We start from the raw sequence: 19,276 nt of genomic DNA, 5'->3' as shown, positions 1-19,276 counted from the left end.
CTCTGTACTTTTGTTTTTAGTTATTTAATCCTTTTTTTATGAGACCTGTGTGATGTTGTATTGCATGGATATAAATTAACAAAATGTTCAGTCTGGTTGTTTTCCACATTCAGAATCATTAACACTTCTGCAGTTAGCATTGTCGTTAGCAGGTAGCTTGCATCGTCAATGCCCCCTCAAAATCTATATTTAAACAACTAATAATCATAAATGTATCAAGAATAGATGACTAATCGCTGTGAGTGCTTAGTGGAGGTGAAGGTTAAGTGTTACCTAAGAGAGAGGCCCTTCAGACAGCGCTCACATACACTGTGGAGAGAAAGAGGTAGAAACATAAATAGACACACATACTTTAGTCTCAGGCAAGAGGTTTTTTTTTAAAACATGTCCTGGCAGTGCGTTTTGCTAAATTCTGTTCATCATAACAATAACATAAGCTACATTTGCTTGTTTTTCCAGCCTTTTATCACCATATTACATTATTATTGTAGTTATGTTTGGCTGTGACAAGCATTCAGTTCTTGCTCAAGAAACCTTTGACAAGGGTGGACAAATTATCCGACCACTGTTGCAGCAATAAAGGCATTGTGTAAATATTCTGGCCGTCATTTCTGGTGTCATCATGGACATTCATTGAGCAAGAGGCTGAAAATAGACAGTAAAAATTTTAACTAATGAAACTCAAGACAGTCCGAGTGGAAGCACAGTCATAAAATACAAATCAACACAAACTTAAGTCCACAACAACAACATATGATATGAATTCATGCTGAAACACAACATTAGTTCTCCCACCTGGTGATATAATCACTTGATGACGCCAAGCACCCTCCTGTGAACAGGCTGGTGAGAGACAGGCGGAGAAGACACGCCTCCTCACCTACAACACACAAATACAAATAAGTCATATTTATATTTGTAACAGCTGAATTTAAGCTAATTGTTACAGTAACAGCTTTGTATTACACAAGTGTAGGGAATATATTGATGTTTATGTGGACATGTGTTTACCATTAGTGGTGACAACAGTGTCACCATACATGTTGGTCATCAAGTCAGTGGGATCCTTCAGAAACAAGTTGGACTTCTCTGAAACACACAACATGAACGTTATTACAATACACACATGTCCTGTAGAAACAGTGATCACACACCCAGTACATAGTCAAACACACAATGCCTGCTGTATGTGAGTGTGCTAACAGGAGGGAATGAGACATTGATGATGATAGAAAGTGTAACAACGTATTTATACTTTCTTTTTTATAGCACCTAGACAGTGCTATAAAAAAGAAAGTATAAATACGCTCAATCCGTGAAGAAATGTCTAATTAACATCTTCTATATGTTTTTTTTAATCTAATTATAGTGTGACTATTTCTTTTATTTGGGTAGTAGTATAGTTTTAAATTCAGGTAACATCCTTCTTTTAAACTGTGTCTGAAAAGAAGTTTGTAGCAATTTTATTTCTGTGTATTATCACGTTTATTCTCTTATTCCTAGATTTTCTTCTATAGCTCTCCTAAAGCCTCTCAAAATCTATGTCTTATGTTGACATTACAATTAGGATAATAATTGCTCTATCATATAGTTACTATATTTCATAAATGTTAACAGTGCAATTACATTAGCTGTGGTGGCAGTCTATAAAAACCTAATCTGAGTAATATCCTCCTCTACCCCCCTCCAGCATCATCACGAGTCTGTCCCATGACAGGTCACACTAATCCCGGGGTGAATTTTACTCCATACTGAGGAAGTTTTCCCCTTTGTTCCCCTACATGAGAGCACAATCTGACTAATTGGTCTTAGTCAAAGAGGTCACTATGAGCTCACTAGAAACTACAATTTCCCTGTGATTATACAACCTATGATGCAGATAATTAAAACAATAAAGGTGAGACATCTTAGAGTGGCCAATGATTCCCTTATAAGTATAAAATGTGTGAATCATCATTAAAAAATGAATGACCATGTCTGTTCTCTCCTTGCTTACAAACATGTAGGTCTACTTTGAGCTGAACTCTGAGGTGCAGGTGCTCACCTGTCACACACAAACACACACACACACAGATAGAGAGAGGGGGAGACAAAGAGAGAGAGACAACACACCACACAGCAGCTCTCTCATCCCCTGCACGGAGCAGATGAAGGCAGTGGGTCTGTTCAGCAGCCGGCACTGAAACACTCTGCTCCGGTGTTTCTCGATCCTCTGCCGGCAGAAGCTCACCGGATCCCGGTAAAACTCCAGCGACTTGTCACCGAGCACCGACACACCTGCATTTCCTGGTAGTTTAGACATCAAGGGCCGACGTCGGAGCCGGAATTTCGCGGAGTTTCGGAAAGGTGGATTCAGCCGGGATGTTGACCACGCTTTGTTCAAACAACAGAGACTCTAAACTTTATTAAGACTCGGTCCATGTTCACAATAAATCCTGCTGTCATCCCCGTAAATCCTTCCAATCAGCGTGGCTCTGCCGCAGCTACCTGTGTGTCAAATTACTGCTCTGTCATTGTTGGCAATATCTCGTCTGAGGTACCCTGCTGCACCGGAGTGGCGCGTTCAGGCACTATCCGGAATGTAGGATAACCTGTTACTGATGCGTTTGTGTTGGTCCGTTCTTTGTCATTTCTACTACACTGCTGGCATACTTCTGCTGCTACCTCTGTTACTGGACTACTACTGCTGTATGCCACATAACTAACGTGGCTGGACTGCCTCCTCAACAGGACCTCCAAGTGTTTAGGGCAATCTTAAAGGGTCGGACAGTTTGGTTATTGCTGTGTGACCCCATTTGACCTTTTTTCTTTTACTTATACTTAGTCAGCCTTGATACACCAATCAACAGTTATGAATCATTTTATGCAGATATTTTGTTTTGTTTTTTTTTACATTTTTGTTATGTGTACACATGAAAACGCAAGGCGTGTAATGCAAATAAAATAAAAATGTATTTACAGGATTGATTTTTCAGTGTTAAAAAATACATTCTGAAATAAATGGGCATGAATTCATCAAGACAAAACATAAAACACATAATTCCTAAAATAATCCATATCTCTCACATTCTGATCATTATCATTAGATGTTATTTTATCCTGCTTCTTCTCACAAAAAGATTTTATTTCATGTCGTTTTTTGTTATCTCAGTATGACCTTTGAGAAATGTCCTTGAAACGCTTGCCCCATTTAAACCCCATTTAGATATTGATTCATTTTCCATTTAGAATTGGAAACTGTTCTCTTTCCAGTTGAACTGCATGCTTGACAGTGGCCATATTTTACATCTCACATTTTCAGCTGAATAAAATACTCTAGGTCACCCTAGAAATGAATTGGAATTGATGAATTGAAAATGCAGGCCTATCACCCAAAGACTGTCTGCATTTTTCCTACAATTTAGGACAAATTAAACAATCTTTCCCCCAACTACCATCCTCAGAATGTAGGCCTGTTCTTACGTACAGTGTCCATATTTGTTTGTTAATGTCATTTCAGAGATAAGTTCAACCAAAAATGAAAATTCAGTCATGCAGATGGAAAGTTTGTAGTCCACAAAACATTTCTTGAGCTTCACAGTGTTGCATTATTCCCCCAAACAGCTTAAGTAGAGGGGGACTTGTTTTGAAATGTTACAAAAAAAATAAAATAGTCTAGCATTATCCAAGTCTCCTGAATTCCAAATGTATATGGAAAGATCCCAAATTGATTTAAAAGACATGCAGTGAAGCTTGAGTCCACTTGATGCACACTAATGCTTTCAGCTTAGCATCTACAGTAAAGATTTTGACTTTCAAAGTGGTGTATGATGTCTTTTCCAACTAATTTGGGATCTATGGGCTTTCTGAGACTTGGATTATATCGAACAAGCTGTATAGAGCCCTTAATTTTATTTTTCAGTTGTTCATTTTTGGGTGAACTTGGGTCCCCAACACTTTCACTTGTTAGTTTCAGCTAGCCTACATAGTAAACCGAGCTAGCCAGCTGCTAGCATGTTAACCACACAGGCATCACAGTGGTATTGGACTGTTAGCCCACTTTAATGCTACAAGAGGCGCTCTACAGTGCTGTAGGGAAGACGTATTTTTGTAGGCCAATCACCACACTGCCTGACTGACTTGCCTGGCTAGCTCCAGGTTAAGAGCTGCCAGGGCTGCTGACATTGGGGCTGGGGTCTGTCTGGACCTGATCTGTGCCTGATTTGTGCTTCTTAAAGAAAAAAGGGCTGAAATATCTGCCTTCCTCTTCATTGTTATCTGCCCCTATACAAAATAAAACACCTCAAGATTGTGTTACGCAGAATCTTAAACTATTTGTCCCCATTCTCGTGCTGTAGCTTAGTTTAAAATCAACTACCAGCCTAGCTACTATACAATGAAATTGGATCATGTAGGCTAGTCCGCGTTAAGTAACTTGGCTATAATTTAGACCTTCACAATAGCAAACAAGCTACATGGACATTGAGATGATCTCTGAGCATTCATGACAGTTTATTTTGAGCTCTAGTATGAAATGATGGTGTTTCCCCACACTATCCTAATCTAGTGCTATAGCTTCAGGCTAACGTTAAGTTAGCCGCTAACGTTAGGTTATAGCCTTTCATAACGTTAGCCTCTACTGTACAGTTATTGGGGACAAAATGTCTTCTCTAAATGTGCAGTCAAAGTGTCAATAGTTTGAAACAATTACTCATCAGGAAACCACTTTAAAAACTTACTTCAGAATGATGTATTTAAAGTAGGTCCTCTCATCCATTCGTGTTTTGAAAGGCGTTTCTGCCTCCCGCGTTTGCCTTTCCATAATGCGCTTCTTCCAACGAGACGGACAGTGACCTGTCAATCAACTGGGGTGGCATCTGCGGTGTCCAATCAGGATCCAGAGCTAACCCGGCCACCCTGTAACTCCGCCCCTTTATGAATTCTCATAAAGTATTACTTCATGAAAATTCTTTTAGGCCATCTCAGCCTCATAAACATGATAATAATTTGAAAAATAAAGCAATTTTAAATGTGAAAACTGTGTGGCGAGAGAGTATTAGTTGTGACTGTGTATCAGGCTTCATATTTGGCAAAAAAAATTCAAGTTGTCACCATGAGTGATACAGGACGAGGCTAGAGGTCTTTAAATACGTCTGGAATTCTTTTGTATTATTGTAGTGAGTGATTCCGATCAAACCGTCCCGTTGTACATACAGTCCCGGCCAAGAGCGCCTCGCTGAGAGGCAGCAGACCCATGCAGGTACGCTGAGGCATTAATAGGGATGCTTCAGCTGCAGGCAGTCAGCTAGAGCCGGTGGTTCAATATGGAGTAGACCAGGCGGGCGGGATCATTCACGACTGAGTGGCTGGGAAATCTGTAACCTTTCCTGTCCCTACAGAGAGTACTGACCAAGCAGTCAACTACATGTGTCTGTGTCCTTTCTTTTGAAGACAAATCCATTTCAACATTTGAGACGGCCTCTGCAGCAATCAATTATCAGTATTTCATTTTTATTTTGTTTGACTTGTTGTCTTCACTTTATGTGTAAACTGTTCAGAGGTGCGAATAACTTTTTGGGGACATTAGAAACAATGATGCATCTGGAGGGAGAAGGCGACGCTAGATCCTCCGCCCCTGAAAGAGCCTGCAGGTTGTAAGGGTCGCCCAAGTCTACCTTGATTTGTGGTAATTGTGGTGATTAACATGTTTCGTGCTTTGTCTTATGCCATAATTGTGAATGCCATGATGGGTTCAAACTTATCAGGAGCCTATGGTAAGAACACGGATCATTAATATGGACTGGTATCATTATTATTTTTCACTCTGTTTATTTTTTGCCAAATGTGATAAATGGGGGAGAGGGGGAAAGGTCGCGAAATCCAACCGAAACCACAAAAGGATTAAACTGCTTTGCGTGGGTTCGCTTCGTTAAGACTTACAGCGGCTCGCCACGTTTTCACCTGTCAAAGGTATAGTTTTATTTTGATACTTTTCTTTCAGGACTAATTCTGTCATGGACACTTTACGTTGGGATTTGGACGTTTGAACTGTGGGGATATTCGGGGTTATTGTGGGTTTTTCTGGCCAAATGTTTGTTTGTATTGGAGTGTGCCTCTCTTATTTAATGTATTTCCTGTTACAGAGTGAGGAATCAAACCTTCCGTGTTTTCGTTTGTTTAAAATTTATTCCAACATTATCGTAGGCTAGGTGTAAGGGAGAGATTTGCTGTTTACTTTTGGGGGTTAAATTAGTTTCGGTCAGCCGGCAGTGGCCATTCGCGGCATTTATCAGATCCGCCCGTTCCCTTTTAAAATTTGCTTTTCCTTTGTTGAGTTAATAATTGAGGGAGATTGTGACAAGGTAAGTAGTGTGGCAGGTGGACATAACGTCGTTAGATTGTGTTCTTTAATGGTGGTGTCATTAAGTCCATGTTTTGTCATTTGCTAATTCCTCATGTAGGTACGTTTGAGACGCTGACACTAAGAGCGCACCCGGTGAGTCCCCTTTTTTCCACAACAGAATGGCCGTTATCGGCGATGGCCCAGCGGTCTAAATAGATGCAACCTCGAATGTCCTTAGTGCGCATGCGCTCAGCCGTTGAGAAACGGAGGTTAACGGTTCGCGTCCCGACTTGGACGAGTCCGTTTCTGACCACAAGCTGTGCAGTGCCTGTAGTGCGCAAGGCGAGGTGTCCGCGCTGTAACTATAAACAGACTCTACTGATGGACTGTTTTGAACAGTGTTGTATGATTTAGCTAGGTAGGAGAAAGGGGGACGACAGCTGTCCCTGGTAGAGAGCGGTCCACCCTGGGTGAAAACACTTTGGTCAATGTGCAATAGTGTCAGTATTATTGATGTTTGGTTTTGGTTTTGTTTGCAGTTAGTGAGCCACTACCTTGGTGGTATTTATTTATTTTGTTTGTTTGTTGTTTTGATTTAAGTTTTTTTTTTTTTTTAAATAAATCTCACTTGTGCTGGGTGAGGGAAACGGGAACCGACCTGCCTCTTGAATAAAAGCTTTACCTTTGCAAACTTACGCTGCTGTTTGTCTGTATCTGCCTTAAAGGGCATTGGTATTCTGGTTTGTGGCAACGGGGTGCTACAGTAATATTGCTAATTTCCCTGTTTTGTTTTGACAACTATCAGTTGTGATATAGTGAGGCTAATTATCTTTATAGAAGGAATTGTGGTATTCACCTTACTAATTAAAATGCTTATTTGCAACAGTTTCTCCATCTCAGACGTGACAATACTCTAATATGTGGTTTCTTCGTAGTTGTGAAGTATAAAGGGTTCAGTCATACATACATTGGCTGTACGATGTTCACGCTATTTAATGAAAAGAGTCAAGTTAGTTTTTTTTGTATTTTGTTTGAAATCTGATTGATGGTGTTGTGATGATTAATTGATATGCATTTGTTATAATCAGGTACAGTCAGAGCATCTACAGTGTCTTCTAGATGCTGCCACCAGGGGGCACCAAAGTCTAACAAGTGTAAATCTAAAGGCCTTTACTCACTGCCTTCAGTCTGTTTGTATGTGTGCACATAAAACAGACAGACGCCTCGTGCTCTGGCTTGAATGACTGTGCTTTAGGCTATAGCCAGCTTCACCAATCAGAACATGACTAAAAATAGTATTATATATTCAGACTATTATTAGTCATGTTCTGATTGGTGAAGTGGGCTATAGCCTAAAGCTCAGTTATTTTTATAAAATCATCACAATAATATAAGTAATAAATCATTAGCAACATGACATTTGATGTTTTTGTGATAAAATGCTATAAATAAGATCCACAACTGCAACCAAATAGCAAAGCACTAACACAGCAGCATGTAGGGGTGGGACTCCCAATTAAACAATACAACGGCAGAGATTCATTCCAAGGATGGGTCATAGCCCCTGTGACAATACACAGAATTTCCTTGTTGACCTCTTAAAAAAAAAAGCAGAGGTGTTAAACAAATCTAAGTTTGTTTTTTTGCTTGGTAAAGTAACAGCTTCCTACTATACACCTTTGTGTTTAGATAATCTGTCAAAATTGCTATTCTTGAACCACATCAATGCTAAAACGAGTATAATGAGGTGAAAAATACTGATGGCTCCTGTTGTTTCATTTACTCAGACTTCCAGTGGTTACATGGATTATCACAACGGTTGATTGGGCCTCTTTTATCTGTGAGGTTATTGATGAATTTGCTTTTTCTCACTATCTAGATTTACCATCCAAAATGGGTGTTTCACTTGATTAATTGCAATGTATTTTCCTGCTCTTAGATTGGCTGAGCTGCCAAACGATTTTACCCTCATGGCCATTCATCTCCTCGTAAACACAGAAAATCAATGGAACGGCTTAGGAAACAGGATGAATTGGAGTTTCAAGACAGTTAAGTGGCTCACTAATCTCAGACAAGGAAATTAATGTCCTTAGATTTTTTTTTAATGTTGAGATAAACCCTCCTGTTGTGCCAGATCTCGCAATACTGAGAGCTGCTCACAGCTGTTGATTAACTTGTTCTGCCTCAAAGTACATTCATCAAAACTTGCTGTAATTTGGCATTACAATAGCAGTGGAGGGTCAGAAAACAAAAGAATAATCAAAAGGGATACAACAGTTAGCTTCTTTTAGCCAGTTTATTTGGCACACTAGGCTAAAACCAATGCTGAAACACCTCTGACTTGCCTGCTTCGGTGGAGTTGAATTAATGAACATGAATACAGAGGCAAGATGAATTAAAAAGTACATCTACAAATAAAAGGCAATACAAAGAATCTGTCTGATATTTGTTGTTTATATTATCAGGGGGAAGCAGACGTAAACAAAATATGGATTAGTGTGGTGCAACAAAAAACAAAAGCAGAACATTGAACAGGTCTGGATGAGTGGGAAGGCACAGTCAACACAGGTTTTTCTATTCTTCTGCCAGAACTGGAGGTGAGATTTTAAGTTTCATACAGTAGTATGCTATCTAATGTTAACCTTAAGGGCTAGGATGTTTACCGTTGCTTGGCAGCAGCATCAGCTGCTCCAGGATGCCTCTTTCATTGGTTGTTGTGGTCAGGCTCAGAAAATACAGATGTCTGTGTGCCGTTCAGAAGGCATAAGACTCGCAATACCAGATAAGGACGAGTGACATGATTTGAACGGGCACTGCTCAAGGCCCGTTAAAGCAGCTAGAAGGATCGTTCATATTTTATGTTAATTCTGGCGGCCCATGTGGACAAAAGAGGTACGAGCACCAACACCTTGTGTCATAAAGATTTCAATCTGGCTGGCACGAGCATTTGTTTTGGAAGCGTGTGAATGAAAGACACATAGTGTTTTGGCGATGCTGATTAAGTAATGTATTTATTTGTGGCTTAGACCAATAAATGTAAAATGACAATGGGGAAGCAAAGTAAACTTTATTTTAGTGCTGTACCGCCAGATCAGCTTCCTTCCTCAGCACTGAAAACTCATTTGTTTCGTAATCTGTTAAAAGTTCCTTGTTGTATATTTAAATAACCACATGGTGCAAATAAACTGGACTAAGAATGAGATTACAACACAAACACACTTTGTTAAGTTCTTTTATTAAGATTTTCTTCTGTACAAGAGTTTCTCTGTTCCACATGTTAGCTGGTCAGCAGCTCTGTACAACCGTCTGTACAACAGGAGGTCAAACATCACTGATGAGGAAATGTGTTAATTAAACTGGTTGCTCTTGGTAGAAGGCAGGTCAGAAGGTGAGGCATGAATCGATTGAACGCCACACACACACACACACACACACACACACACACACACACACACACACACACACACACACACACACACACCTCCCTCCAAACTATTTACAGCAAGATGGCTGCCTGGCCCTTGAGACAGATAAGTAGAGACAGAGCAGCTAAAACACAATTCAAATAGTTATTATCACATAAAAAAAAGTCTTTGAAAAGTTTTTCAAAGGACAAAAAGCAAGAAGAGTAAACTCAAAATTATCCATAAAGGAGCCGTTAAAAGGCCCATCTGGAGTTAGTTTATTTACAGTGTCATTTAAAACAAAGCCCGCGGCTCTCTGCTAGTAAATCTGCTGACCTTAACGAGGTCGACACCATAAACTCCACCTGTTCTGTATGTGGCGACGCTGTGACGCAGCCACTTCACCTGAAACCTTTGCTCCAGTGCTGACAAACAGGAAAATATATAATTCTGGCTTTAAACCTGCTTTTGTTTTTCATTAACCTGTTTTGAAAATCTAATCAGAGCTTTATAAACTGAGATCAGGGCATGTGAGAAATGTCAGTTCTTAAAGGTGCAGTATGTAGTTTTGGGGACAAATTTTTAATCAGAAGAGAAAGATTTTTACTGACTGATGTTTGTGATGTCTCAACAAACTAAATAAACAAACTGACCTTAAATGACAACACAGTTTCATACTGTTTTACTTTGTTTATATGAGGCGGACCCTGCCACCTTTCTAGCTTCAAACAGTGTTCTGGGACCTTATTTTCCTCTGAGAACAGCTTGTTTATTCACTTATAAATATTTGTGAGTTTGTATCATTAACTCATTAATATTGTAAATATGAAAATTCTCAGTTTGGATTTCTTCTCCAAAAACTACACACTGCCCCTTTTTAAATTATTTACTTTGTGAGGAAAAACAATAATTTGATCCGATGACATTGTGTCTGTAAAAGAAACATTTAAAATCATTATACCTTCAGTCATGTGTTTAAAAACACATAAATAAAAGGGTCGTGTACTGTGTTAACTGTATCCCAGTACTGCAGCGGATTTATTTTCCCTTTGAGGACTTTTCCCCGATTACAATTTAATTTCAAGCTCAATCGTTTTTTCCTCATTTTTACTTCAGTCATCAGTTGCTGTTGCTCTCGTCTACTTACTATTTCATTTTCACTTTTAATTCATTTCCTTGTCATTTTCCCCGCAATTAATCACTTTGTAATTTGCTGAAATGTGCTGCTCCTCGAGTCATTTCTGTTATCACTCACTGTTACTGGGATGTAGTGTGTGGATGGCAAAAAAAACGCTGATGTGGAAACTTCACTGCTTGAAAATAGTCCAACAAAAAGGTTTCATATAAAAAAAATCGGGGGCAGATATTTGTATTCATTATGTGAAGATTTTAGTTCACTGTTAACACTTGTTTGCATGCGGCTCAGACCAACGTCATCTTCACCTTGAAATGCAAATCAGCTGAAATCTGAGTAGCAAAGTCAGGAGACAAAGAAATCAAATATAAGTATCAGAGCAGTTTGGTCCAAAACTGAATTTGATTTTCTAAACAAGCGAATCCAAGGCAATCTAAAAACTTCTAAGGCCATTTCTCTCAGCATTGCACAGTTTCAAGGAATTTCATGGACCGTCGGCGCCGCTCGACTTGACCTGACGTGATTTATATGTAACTCGAGTGTGGTCCCGTGTGGTGTACAGTGTCATTAATCAAACATAATCATAAATAAACTATTGACAGAAAAACATAGTCGTGGTCAGCTTACAGTACGTAGTGTGTGGAAATCGCCAGGGTGTGATGATGTTAGTGTGTCGCTGAAAATTGTTCGTACGACCAGATATGTGATAGCTCATATTTATGTACAGCATACCCATCATCCTCTAACTCAACCTGCAGATTTCTGGTAATATAAATATCTTTTACAAGATATGTGACTTGGCTCACATTTGCTTGTAATATTTGAGGAGTTTAAACCCAATAGTGTGAAGAGAACAGATGATGAAAAATGAATGGAATATGCCTAAAAAAACAAAAATAAATAGCACTGTGTAGAAATAAATCCCAACATAAACGGCTTCCTAATAAACAGGAGTCCTGTTTTTAATTCCTCCGTTGCACCACTAGGGGGCATCACATGTTAGATGAAGCCAGGAAAGGGGCCGAAAAGGCAGCAGGTTCATGTAAACAACAACATTTGGAAAGTGTGGGAGACATTAAAACACAAACTAAAAGATATAAAAGTGAGAGGAGTGTCTGTTAAAGCTGCAGTTGACGACATCAGGGTTAATAGCAATCAATCAAATCTCTGAAAAGAGATGTGACCTGTTCACCTGATACCATTTCTTGTGTTGTTGCCTTTCCAGGTCATTTGTTATTTAAAGTTCAAACTTTCCTTACTGTATTTGTGGTTGTCTGAGTCGCCAAGTGCAGCTCTGAGTGAAATGTAACACATGTAAAGAGGAAAGTGAGAGTCGAGCGTCAGTATGTGTGCGTTAAGTGAAAATACAGACGGGTGACGATTTAAAGGAAAAACCAACAAAAACCTTATAGTCTCTGGAGCTCCTCCTGTTCTCCCTTGATGTTTATCTGAGTCAAATCTTTTTTAATTCTCATCAACTCATTCAACGACCCCTCCTGTCCAGTATGAAAGCTTTTTTTCTCCACTCATTCAGTCGGGTTTTTCCTTTGTCTCCCGTCTGTACATGTAACAGTGTCGCAGCCTGGTCCCTTGCAGTCTGTTGGACTGTTTTAATCTGAGCTGGTTTGAAACAAGCAGCAACCACTATGCTTGATATGATTGTCGGAGCCAATGTTGAAGTCAGATGTACTTCCTAAAATGGCCGCTAGATACTAGATACTCCAAAACACAGGATTAAATCGAATCAGAAAACCTCAAAATTACACAGTCAGTGTATAATTGTAGTTAAAGGTCCAATATTGTAGAAAGTTACATTTCAAGTCTTTGTTTATAAAGCAGGACTAGGTGCTACATAAATTCAGAAACTGCCATGAAACGAGTCGTCAGGTCTTCCATAAAGTTGTGATGTCACAACTATACAGTCACCGCCGTCGGAGGGTGAATAGAGGTGCTGCAGTATGAGACGGTGTGCGAAAAATGTTTCTTGGACATTAAGAAATGTTAACATTTTCTAGTGCACATCCAAAATAAAAACATGAACCTGAAAATGAGCATAACATGGTACCTTTAAGCAGGTATGTTGGCTTGACTGACAGGTGTCTCAGCCTATCACACTCAGTTATTGTGGTTGCTGCTTGCTTGTTACCAAGTAAACCAAAAAAACATCCTCTAAAAACTCTATAAATGATGTCCGTGTTTGTCTTTACTGTATGGAATTGAAGGTTTGCTGTCCTCTCGCATGAACCGGTTTGGTCTGTGGTGATAAAGTCTGGTAGCAGCAGTGGATTGTGGTCTCCTGGTAGTTTTCTGCTTATTGACTTCTGGGTGTTTGTCCGCTGTAATCTGTTCTGCTTCTCGCTGCTCACACTCGTTTCCTCGCTTCATCTTTGCTTGTAGCAGAGAAGATGTGAGCAAACACACAGAGAGCTGTGTCTTGTTTACATGAGCCTCATCGGTGAAAAATATGACAAGCTGTAACATAAAATGCACCGGATTTTATGTTTCTCTCAGCACAACAACCCGCTGTTCCTGGAAGTGGCCCCTGGGTGTTGTTTTGTTGCAGTGGATGATGCACAAAGCTGATGGAGAACACGATATCAAAACAACACATTAATAAAAACTGGGGGCAGAATACACAAGCAGTGCAAAGGTGCAAAATCAGGGATGTTTGTTTTGCTTTGGACTGTGTCCTGTTGTAATTGCTTCCTTAATTGCTTTTAGGATCAAGCCAGAGGGCTGCAAATTTAAAAATTAGCTTACTGGTACATTTCCAGGAATGTTGATCAAACCATTTTCTCTTTCCCCTGCTAAATTAGTTCCAATTAATTAAAGAATCTGATGGATTTTTTGCTGTCTGCTGCTTTGCACTGAGCGTGTACCGTCCGTGAAACTCAAAGACACTGCCTCCTCATCCTCCATTTCTTCTTCTGCTAGATACATCCACGTCTTGTCCCCCGAGGGTCGTCCGAGGCCTGGTCGACACTTTACCCCGACCCATCTCAAGTTCGGCTCCGGAGACCTTCATTTTGGGTCCAAGGTTTTAAACAACCTCATAGTTCAGTTCTAGTCCTCTAAGCGAGGAGCTCTAGTCCACTGCAGTCTGGCTTTCGTAGGATCCAGCTGTGACTGTGTTTTAGGACTTCTGCTCAGGAGTGGCAGCAGGCACGGCCGGACTCTCAGGCTTCACAATCTGGTAGGTGATCAAGTATTCTGGGTAAGCCTGCGGAAAAACAACGCATCAGAGCAAAACTTAATATCAAACTTATTTCAGCTGCAGTCAGTTCTTTCTATTTTCTGACATGTCTGTAGTCAAACTGATAAATCAATAGATCTGGAAGAAAAAAAAACAATCGAGCCAACAGCTTGTGTGTGTGTGTGTGTGTACACCTACCTGCTCCCCTCTGTAGATGACGTACTCTGCGTACGCCAGTCCGTTGACACTTGGTCGTCCTATAACAGAGTGGTGTCCAGGGGGGGCGTGGGCCATCTTCATGGCACTGAACTGAAGGAAGGACTTCCCCAATGTTACTCTGCAGAACAGCATCTGCCTGGAATGACAAACGCACAGGATGCTGCTGTCAGTGGTGCGGCCACGTATTCGGACAAACAGACTATTTCAGATGTCACACACAATAGTTGAGTAATTACATGTTACATGAAGTGTCATATTGCTCCACCAAAACTGTGGTTCTAGTTGATAAGCCCTGTTCTCTCTACCCCTTTTTCCAATTCTTACTACCTAATAAAAGTATATATGGTTGTCAATTTGTAGTTCTTTTGGTTGAAAAGGCAGTTTTATCTAAACTAGCGACACGTCTCACCTGTGACACACGTAGCAGGAGCGGTCTTTGTGGGTGGGACATCCCGTGCCTCCACCGATCCCGTACACGTACTGGTTGCTTTTAGAGGAGTTCTCAGCAAAATAGATCCCGGCGCCAAACATGCCGCCGATGTAGGCGTGTCGCTCGTCAAAGCCCTTGTGGATGATGGCGTTGATGAAGGGAGAACCTGGCAGGAGAAATAAACAAAACAAAAAAAACATGAGGGACGACATTCAATGACTTCTTTTACTGGTATCAGGAAAAACTTCCAGCACATATTTGTTTGTCTCGGCTTCAGACCGTGAAGTATTACATCCTTTTCTGGAGCCTCCACTGAAAAAAATCCCCAAAGACAAGAAGCAAATAATAATAATAATTGAAAGAGTTGTCATAAAAACTAGTGTCTCTGATGTTAAGTCTACAATCATCATCCACCGCAATTAGTACACCTTTCCTTTTATAAGCAGCCTTCTTCTCCCGACAGTGAAGCACAAACAAAGGCACAGAGGTAGAAAAACTACGGATACAAGGTAGAGAGATCCAGATACTGTTTGACTAAGTGTTATCCTGGGAAATGCATGATCTAAGAGACTTTGAACAGTGTATGATTTTTTTAGTGCCAGACACAGTTTCAGGCATCACAGAAGCCAGACGACTTCCTGGGATTTTCTGTTCTACAGTGTTTAAAGAAACTGAACTCGGCTGCAGTCCTTAGAGTTGTGTCCTGACTGTTTCACCATATTCCCCTGCAGTTCAACTGCTTTTGAAAATATGCAATATTCAAATGTTGGTAAAGAGGAAAAAGTATTGAACAAGTCACAAAAAGTGGGACTGAAACAACAAGAACTGTTGGAATACTTCATACATAATGTATGAGGAGGAAACCCAGCGTGCTGAATGATATCATGTGTAAAATTACCGTGAAACAGCATTCGCTCGTTGTGATGGTTGTGATTCTCATCTGCAATTTCCTTTTGTCTGTGTGCATATCTCTCCCGCAGCTTCTTATTCACCACCTTCTGAATCTGCAGAGTCACAGAGAGGGATGAAGAATGAAATACAGAGAGAAGAGTGTGTGTGTGTGCAACGCTTGCTGTGAATTAAGAATCAAAATCTATTTGACAAAGTGAGGTGATCCAACAAACATAAAACTGAAAGCAAAAAGTTAAGTTCAAATTACATATCGATCATATAAAACAGTTTCTTTTTGTAACTCATGAAGAAGAAAAAAATCCCATGGGAAATTTAAAGCTAACAGGCTAATGTCAGTGTGAGCTTCCCCAACAGGCTAACAACAATGTTAGCTTCTTCAATAGGCAAACATAAGTGTTAGCTTCTCCAACAGTTGCTGTTTGAGTATCCTTTCAATCATTATGTTTATGTGTTCATGTCGGTGCTGCCATTTTGTTAGGTTTTTTATCCCTTAAGAGGTCCTTAAAAAAACTTACACATTTGTCCCTTAGGACAAAAATGTCACCTTCCCAAAAACTGCTATAAAAATATTATATATTAATATTTTTTTTCACTTTAAATTAGTCAATCTTTTAAAACTACTTCAGCCTGAAATATACATATCAAATATTAATTATATATATATATATGTATATATATATATATATATATATATATATATATATATATATATTTACCCTTTAAAGGCCAGTATGTTTACATAGATCCACAGGGTGGTTCAAAGAGTGGGCCCTGAGATGGGCCCCTTAGACGGGTCAGTGATTGGCAGCAACATTGATCTTGATGCATTGTTGAAAATTTGAGCTTTATTCATTCAACACAGCTAAAATGGCTTGAAAATAAAAAACTGAATGGCACAAAATGTCCCGAGGATCTCTTAAAGGTAATAATTCAAGCCAGCATGCCATCCTAACTTCTGAAAATTCTTTAAGTTTATGTAATGAGGTCCCTGGTATGTGTGTGTGCGTGTTTCATGCACACCTTAATGATGTTATACCGGCTGAAGACTCCACCTGCATTGCCTCCATCGCGATGCTCTCTGATGGTGCTCTGCAGCTGAGGAGAAAATAAACAGAAACCAATCAAAATGACCCACATATGCAAAATCGCTAGAAGGTTAAAATGTGCTAATAAAACAAAATGCAGCTTCCATGTATCACGGGAATGTGATTTACATAAGATGTGATTCATGTAGCTCTCTGGACAGCAATGCCCTGTTACCCGCAGATTCCACTGGATACGGTACAGCTACGTTACGGCTCCGGTACGATTGTGCTCCGGCGTCCTCGTCCGGCAACCCCCACCAGTTGCGTTTTGAGTCCGCTACGGCGCAGCTCCGCCGATCAGCTGGAGAAACGAAACCGAGGAATTCCCGCGATAATGACATAATCACACACGAACGCAGTTATCTGTATGTGTTATAAACACAACAACACGAAGTGTTCCCGACCGACAGATTAGAAGAAGAGCTTGTATTTGTCTCTTTTTTGAGGTTTTTGTGTTTGTATCAACACGGAGTGTTTTATTTTGAAAATCAACCGGATTTCTTGTTGTTGTTTCGTGTCTGACTTCCTGTCTGCTCTGTGCTAAATTCGGCTGAATTGCTGCGTTGTGTTGCGGCGTCCGCCAGAATAGAAGTCCTGCGTATCTGCTCCGCAGGGCTGCGGACTGCCGGAGCTGGCACGCAGCAGACACGCAGCGCAGCGGACCTGGTGGAAGTTAACACATAGACTAAAGTGCTACGGATCAGCTCCGCCGCCGTGGCGGAGCCGTAACGCAGCCGTACCGTATCCAGTGGAATCTGCGGGTTAGTCTTTTAACCTTGGCACCCTGGGAATGTCTTCATATTCAGAAAAAATGTGCAAGTGACATCCAGTGTCCACCTCAATTAACAACTCAAACTTAGAAACAGTCCAGAGAGACGTCACATCAGTCATTGTAAGTTCTCCAGTAAAAATCACAGTTGAAATTACCTGTTTAAATGTCTGTTAACATCCGACAGATCCTCATTAATTTTAAACCCATTCAGACTGATATCTGCTGTCTCTTTGAATTACTACTTTCAAGAGAAATATAGTCAGTGGAGCAGTACCGCTGATAAGGAGTCTCTTGTATTGTGTCCTTTGCCAGATGGCTGAAATTACTAATGATGGACACGCTCAGATTTAATATTAAGAACCCGCCTACAGAAATCATTCAATAATTTGACCAAACTGCTATAAAGTCACGCAGATAATGAGCTGAAAAATGATTGTGTGTCATATCTGTACTTAAAAAACAGTCAGGGCTAGCCAATTTCTTTTTGATCCGTGCATTGTTAGTCTCCCTCGACTGCAAGTTTAACCATTAAGTATTTGTTAGTACTTTTCTGCAGCGGTATTTTGTTTTATTCTAGTATTTTTGTCCCGCATTGTTTTCTTTCAGTACTTGTATACGCCAACACCGGACTATGAGAGAAACGGCATTATGAGTTCTTTATCTCCTGTATAAATGGCTGAATTGACAGTAAAGTTGACTTTGATACTTACTTCCTCCTCGACAGACTGGAACTCCTTGTCGTCTGGTGCCAGGTCGATCAGCACGGTGCCCTGGCTGGAGCAGTGGAACGTCAGGTACGGGTTTCCACCTGCAAACACACATTTTCAAAGTGGATCAGGGACGTGATGAATCAAACAAACAATGAATGCAATGCTGACCTTTCATAGTAACTCGCCTCTGTGTGTCTGCTTTATTACATTAGCATGATTAAAGGTGCAATATGTAAGAATTTTAGTAGAGAACATTTTAAAATAAAATGAAATTATTAACAGAATGTGAAGAAAAAGCTATTTTGACGTTGTGACATCTACGTACTGTGTTTCAGAGAGATCTGCTGAAGTTAGCATGCTTACCAGCTAGCCCCCCAGCTTTGAACTTAGCTAACTAGCTAACAGCAGCTACAGTTAGCAGTAGTTAGCAGTTACTCCAGCGATTTACTGCCCACTGCTTGTTTGTAGCATGAATTTGACAGGAAGCGAATTCCTGTAAAGCAGCGCTAAGAGTTCATCAGCTCTTCGTTCAAGTGTGTGAGCAGGAGCAACTACACCTACAGCTTGAAGGGACAAATTAACTCTGTTTGATTTGACCCTCGCAGGAAAAGTGCACCTCCACCCTGACGACCTTTGCCCTCTGAGGGGCTCCAGATCATTCACGCTGGTGCCGGTCTATTTTCGTTATCCATGCTTTAGTTACCAAACCAACAAATAACTGCTAAAAGTTCAAACTTACTCAATAAAAGACTGATAAAACATTTTTAAGAGCAACCTGTCAACAATAAAACCCTCCAACTTTCTCAAGAAATATTCTCTGATTGACATTTTTGCAGATGGAATTGAGTCAGTGTTTGCATCAAAAGTCAGATTACAGCTCATCAAGTAGATCTAAACACAAACATGTTGGCTAATATTACATCTAAACAACAGCTGCGCACCCTGTTATGTGTGTGTGTATGTTTCCTGACCTTGCTGGCCTCCCAGCAGCCTCTCGATGCCCTTGATGAGTTTGTGTCTGTGACCGTAGGCGTTGATGCCGATCTCCTTCAGCTCCTCGTGACCCATGTCTGCCAGCACATCCAGAGATATCT

General features: G+C 40.3%; 2 protein-coding genes across 9 annotated transcripts in view; both read right to left on the bottom strand.

Moving 5' to 3' along the window:
• The window catches only part of LOC311274969 (putative cytochrome P450 120), a 41,206-nt gene extending 36,399 nt beyond the window's left edge, over positions 1 to 4,807 (bottom strand). For 2 of the 7 annotated variants that reach the window (XR_014624800.1, XM_084383048.1), the window contains exons 1-4: positions 2,113 to 3,138; positions 1,012 to 1,089; positions 796 to 880; positions 274 to 309 (exon numbers count right to left, since the gene is read on the bottom strand). Coding sequence is in view for 6 of the 7 variants with exons in the window: in XM_084383048.1 (XP_084239174.1) it covers positions 274 to 309; positions 796 to 880; positions 1,012 to 1,089; positions 2,113 to 2,302 (389 nt within the window). In the remaining variant the exon portion in view is untranslated. Of the gene's footprint in view, positions 1 to 273; positions 310 to 795; positions 881 to 1,011; positions 1,090 to 1,996; positions 2,045 to 2,112; positions 3,139 to 4,718 lie in introns of those variants that run through there. The other 5 variants (XM_084383047.1, XM_084383051.1, XM_084383049.1 and 2 more) reach the window with 5 other exon arrangements.
• A 4,733-nt stretch (positions 4,808 to 9,540) lies between these two features.
• tnksa (tankyrase, TRF1-interacting ankyrin-related ADP-ribose polymerase a) overlaps positions 9,541 to 19,276 on the bottom strand; it is a 96,657-nt gene continuing 86,921 nt past the window's right edge. For both annotated transcript variants that reach the window (XM_084339677.1, XM_084339678.1), the window contains 7 exons: positions 19,154 to 19,274; positions 18,183 to 18,280; positions 16,636 to 16,710; positions 15,602 to 15,707; positions 14,683 to 14,869; positions 14,253 to 14,409; positions 9,541 to 14,081 (listed from right to left, as the gene is read on the bottom strand). In XM_084339677.1, the coding sequence (XP_084195803.1) occupies positions 13,995 to 14,081; positions 14,253 to 14,409; positions 14,683 to 14,869; positions 15,602 to 15,707; positions 16,636 to 16,710; positions 18,183 to 18,280; positions 19,154 to 19,274 (831 nt within the window). In that variant the 3' untranslated portion in view covers positions 9,541 to 13,994. The remainder of the gene's footprint in view (positions 14,082 to 14,252; positions 14,410 to 14,682; positions 14,870 to 15,601; positions 15,708 to 16,635; positions 16,711 to 18,182; positions 18,281 to 19,153; positions 19,275 to 19,276) is intronic.

The sequence above is a fragment of the Pagrus pagrus genome (assembly GCF_965226575.1).
Source record: "Pagrus pagrus genome assembly, chromosome: 19".
Lineage (NCBI taxonomy): Eukaryota > Metazoa > Chordata > Actinopteri > Spariformes > Sparidae > Pagrus > Pagrus pagrus.
This window is presented reverse-complemented; position numbering and strand designations above follow the sequence as displayed.